This window comes from Lolium perenne, chromosome 4 (genome assembly GCF_019359855.2).
Source record: "Lolium perenne isolate Kyuss_39 chromosome 4, Kyuss_2.0, whole genome shotgun sequence".
Taxonomy (NCBI): Eukaryota; Viridiplantae; Streptophyta; class Magnoliopsida; order Poales; family Poaceae; genus Lolium; species Lolium perenne.
Window position 1 is genome coordinate 7700518 of NC_067247.2, and position 4681 is coordinate 7705198.

The 4681-nt window shown below is 51.7% G+C and overlaps 1 protein-coding gene across 1 annotated transcript; it reads right to left on the minus strand.

The window, feature by feature from the left end:
- Positions 1-383: 383 nt before the first annotated feature.
- On the minus strand, positions 384-1526 carry LOC139838816 (uncharacterized mitochondrial protein AtMg00810-like). The gene is made up of 3 exons (XM_071828842.1): positions 1436-1526; positions 610-1391; positions 384-527 (listed from the first exon to the last, which is right to left on the minus strand). The coding sequence occupies exons 1-3, from the start codon at positions 1524-1526 to the stop codon at positions 384-386; spliced, it is 1017 nt and encodes a 338-aa protein (XP_071684943.1).
- Positions 1527-4681: the final 3155 nt, after the last annotated feature.

Below are 4681 nucleotides of genomic sequence, written 5' to 3' on the forward strand. Positions count from 1 at the left end.
TATTTCTTCCTCTTTTGGCAGGGTGATGTTGTGGACCTGCTAGATCGAAATCTGGATCACAACAGGATTGAGAGAGAGAGGTTTTGTGCAGCGTTCCAACTGCTGCTTTTCTGTTTCTACTTTCCTTTTATGCGAAAGAGATTACAACGTGGTTTCCGTGGTCATCGCCACTCTCCCTACTAAATCGTGCCATCCCACGATTTGGAGCTTGGTCCACAGCGATCCTATATTTGTGCTAAGACTTGATCAAACAACAGAAAAACAAAACGTGGTCAGCAGACCACTAAAACTTCTGCATGCCCTAAACCTGACGAAACTGAATAAACCCTCTGTGACACCTAGTTATCCAACAATCTCCTCCTAACCTAGGTGTTCCAGAGAATTCACTTGATGTCGATGACGCCGATCCGCTCACGAAGCTCCTGGAACTTGACTCGACCAAGTCCTTTGGTGAAGATGTCCGCGAGTTGGTCGGCGGTGATGAACTCGACAGTGATGGAAAACGGGATTCTTGCAAAGCTGTATTGCTGCCTTATTGTCCACGAACAGAATCGGGACTGAGGGATCTTTGGCGAAGAGCTCGCCGATGAGCCGTCCGAGCCACACTGCCTGACATGACGTAGTCGACGCGGCCATGTACTCTGCTTGACACGAGGACAGAGCGGTTGATTTCTGCTTCTGTGACTGCCAAGAGATCGGACAGCGTCCGTAGAAGAACAGTGACCCTGTCGTGCTCTTCCGATCATCCACATCACCGGCGTGATCAGCGTCACTGAATCCGATCAGTGGTTCTGCATCATCCTTGCATGCATTATAGGTGCAGCCAAAATTCAGAGTTCCAGCTATGTACCTCAGAATTTGCTTCACAGCACTCAAATGTTCAGTCGTTGGAGCCTCCATGAATCGACTCACAAATACGACTGCGAAGGAGATGTCGGGTCTTGTGTGCACCAAGTACCGGAGCGAGCCGACGATGCTCCGATACATGGTTATGTCCACAGGTAGATTGGGACTCACCGTGGACAGCTTGAGGCGTGGTTCTATTGGGACATGTGCAGGATTGCAACCAGCCATGCCAGATTTCTCCAGGAGTTTCTTGGCGAACGTCGATTGCTTGAGTGTGATCACTCCTGGTGTCTGATCAACCTCGATCCCCAGGTACAGTTTGGGCAGACCCAGGTCACTCATGGAGAACCTTGAGCTCATCTCTTCCTTGAACCTTGTAATCTCCATGTCGCACGAGCCAGTGATGATGAGATCATCAACGTATACGCCCAGCAGAAGTCTCTTCCCGCCGTGCTGGCGAGTGTACACTGCATGCTCCGACGGTGCCCGCTCGAAACCGAGGGACGACAGCACACCATCCAGCTTTTTGTTCCAAGCTCGAGGTGCTGGCGGAGTCCATACAGTGCTCTGTGGAGACGGAGCACTTTGCCTGATCCGCCGGAGTCAGTGAAGCCCTGAGGTTTTGCGACGTAGACCTCCTCCCCAAGCTCACCGTTCAGGAAAGCAGTTTTCACGTCCATGTGATGTGAAAGAGGAGATGTTTTGCAATGCAATTGTACTGATCACAATGTGGTGTATTTATACACCTACAACCGAGGGACCTAAACCCTAACCAAACCTAGCACGCCTCAATCAGCTATACAAGGAAACAGATCCTCTGATTAAAGGGGCTGGTAGACTAGTTAGGTAGGATTACATGGAGAACACATTATGTTCGTTTACACCCCCCCTCAGTCGCAGCGTCGTCGGAGATGATGCCAAGACTGGAGCGAAAAGACTCAAATGACGTAGTTGGTAATCCTTTAGTCATGATGTCGGCGAGTTGCTCCGTAGTAGGAACATGGACAACTCGGAAATGACCAAGGGCTACCTTCTCACGCACAAAATGGATGTCCAGCTCTATGTGCTTCGTTCGCCGATGATGAACAGGATTTGCAGAGAGATACACTGCCGAGACATTGTCACAGAACACAACTGTGGCCTTGTGCACAGGGCAGAGAAGTTCACCAAGAAGCTGGCGAAGCCAACAGCATTCAGCCACTGCATTTGCCACAGAACGGTATTCAGCTTCGGCACTGGATCGGGAGACGATCGGCTGCCGTTTGGAAGACCAAGAAACGAGACTGTCGCCAAGGTAGACACAAAATCCCGAAGTTGAACGCCGAGTGTCTGGGCATCCAGCCCAATCGGCGTCCGAGTAAGCAGCAAGGTCGAAGGAGGAAGAACCTCGGATGACAAGACCATGTGATGTAGTTCCGCGGAGGTAGCGAAGCAACCGTTTGATCAATGCCCAATGAACATCATGAGGAGCATGCATATGCAAGCAAATCTGACCAACGGCATAGGAGATATCAGGTCGGGTGAGAGTCAGGTATTGAAGAGCCCCGGCAATACTTCTGTAGAACGTAGCATCCGGAGCAGCTTTACCGGCAGTAGAAGAGACTTTTGGTTTGGTGTCAACAGGCGTAGCAGAAGGTGTGCAATTTGACATGGCAGCTCGCTCAAGGATCTCATCAGCATAGCGTTCTTGAGAGAGGAAGAATCCTGTGCGAGTGCGGCGCACATGGACACCAAGGAAAAAATGCAGAGGCCCCAAATCTTTAAGCTTGAACTCAGACTGCAATTGATCAGTGATGTGGCGTAGAAACGGCATGGACGAAGCTGTCAAAATGATGTCATCAACATATAAGAGCAAATAAGCAGTCTCAGTGCCACGCCTTAGGACAAACAAAGAAGTATCCGAACGCGTTGAGGTGAAACCAATCCGTGCAAGAAAGCTGCCGATGCGAGTGTACCACGCACGAGGGGCCTGACGGAGTCCGTACAGAGACTTGGACAGAAGGCAGACATGGTCAGGTTGAGAAGCATCCACAAATCCTGTGGGTTGCTGGCAGTAAACACGCTCAGTAAGGACACCATTGAGGAAGGCGTTGCTGATGTCTAGCTGGTGAACAGGCCAAGCACGAGAAGCTGCGATGTGAAGAACTGTGCAAACAGTAGCAGGCTTTATGACCGGACTGAAAGTCTCTCCGAAATCAACTCCAGGGCGCTGATTAAATCCGCGCACGACCCAGCGAGCTTTATAACGGTCAAGAGTGCCATCAGACTTGAGCTTATGGCGGAAAACCCATTTACCGGTGATTATATTGGCGCGAGGAGGCCGAGGGACAAGGGTCCACGTAGAATTAGCCTTGAGTGCATCAAATTCATCTTGCATGGCGGCAACCCAATTCGGATCACGAAGAGCCACACGGACAGACGAGGGCAACGGTGAGAGAGCTGAAGTAGAGACTTCCATGACGAAGTCCTTGAACTTAGGATTCGGTTGAACGATACCCCGAGATGCACGGGTGTGCATGGGATGAATCCGAGGACCAAGTGCTGCATGTGATGGTGCGGACGTGGATGGCGACGGCGAAGAGGGTGACGCGGTGGACGCATCAGTCGAGCGAGCAGGGGTGGCTGCCGCGGAGGCTGTACCGGTAGAAGCGCCATGTCCTGCAACGGGAGAAGAACCTGCCGTCGAGTCTGCCCCGGTGGCTGCACCGGCGGAATCGCCATGTCCGGCCATAGGTGAGGCAGGCGTGGGAGCAGAGACGCCGAGACGGTGTCCGGTGATGATGCAGCTGGTGGGGAGTGGCGTGTGAGTCGAGTCACAGGGCCCGTACGTGCCGGCGCGGTGATGAAGACCGGTGGATCAGGTACAGCAGCTGGCAAGGGCGATGTCGCAGTAGTGTCCCTGTAAGGAAAAACACTCTCGTCGAAACGAACATGACGGGATATTAGTATGCGACCAGAGGTGGGATCGTAACAACGATAGCCGCGGTGATCCGACGGATAGCCAAGGAAGATGCACGCGACAGAGCGAGGAGCAAGTTTATGAATGGCCGTGGCAGAAGTGTTGGGGTAACACAAGCAGCCAAAAACGCGGAGGTGTTGGTACTCAGGTGGGCGCTGAAACAGGAGCTCATGTGGAGTCGAGTAACCGCGAGGGCGACAAGGACGTAGATTAAGTAGATACGTAGCCGTGTGAAGCGCCTCTGCCCAAAACCGGGGAGGGAGATGGGCATGAAACAATAGAGTACGAACGCTATCATTGAGAGTTCGCAAGACTCGCTCGGCGCGACCATTTTGCTGGGACGTGTAGGGGCACGAGAGGCGAAGAACGATGCCGTGCTCAGCAAGAAGATTGCGGTTGGCGACATTATCAAATTCGCGGCCATTATCAGTTTGGACAGAAAGAATGGGGCGTTGAAATTGTGTGTTGACATAGGCGAGAAAGTTTCTAAAAATTTGGTGAACCTCAGATTTGCGACGAAGCGGAAAAGTCCAGGCATAATGAGAAAAATCATCAAGTATAACAAGATAGTATTTGTATTGTGAGATACTCAAAACTGGAGATGTCCATACATCGCAATGAACTAAAGCAAAAGGTGCACTAGCTTGAGAATTGGAAACATTAAAGGGAAGTCTAACATGTTTTCCTAGCCTGCACGCATGACAAGTATGCGGAGGCGACTTATTGCACTCAAACTGAAAAGTAGAAACTATGCGAGACAGAGACTCGTCGCCAAGGTGTCCGAGCCGCTGATGCCAAAGCTGGGTGGTGGTGGCGTGGAAGGAGTGGTGATGACGCGGCCGACCAGTGTGGAGCGGGTAGAGATCTCTAGTGCTA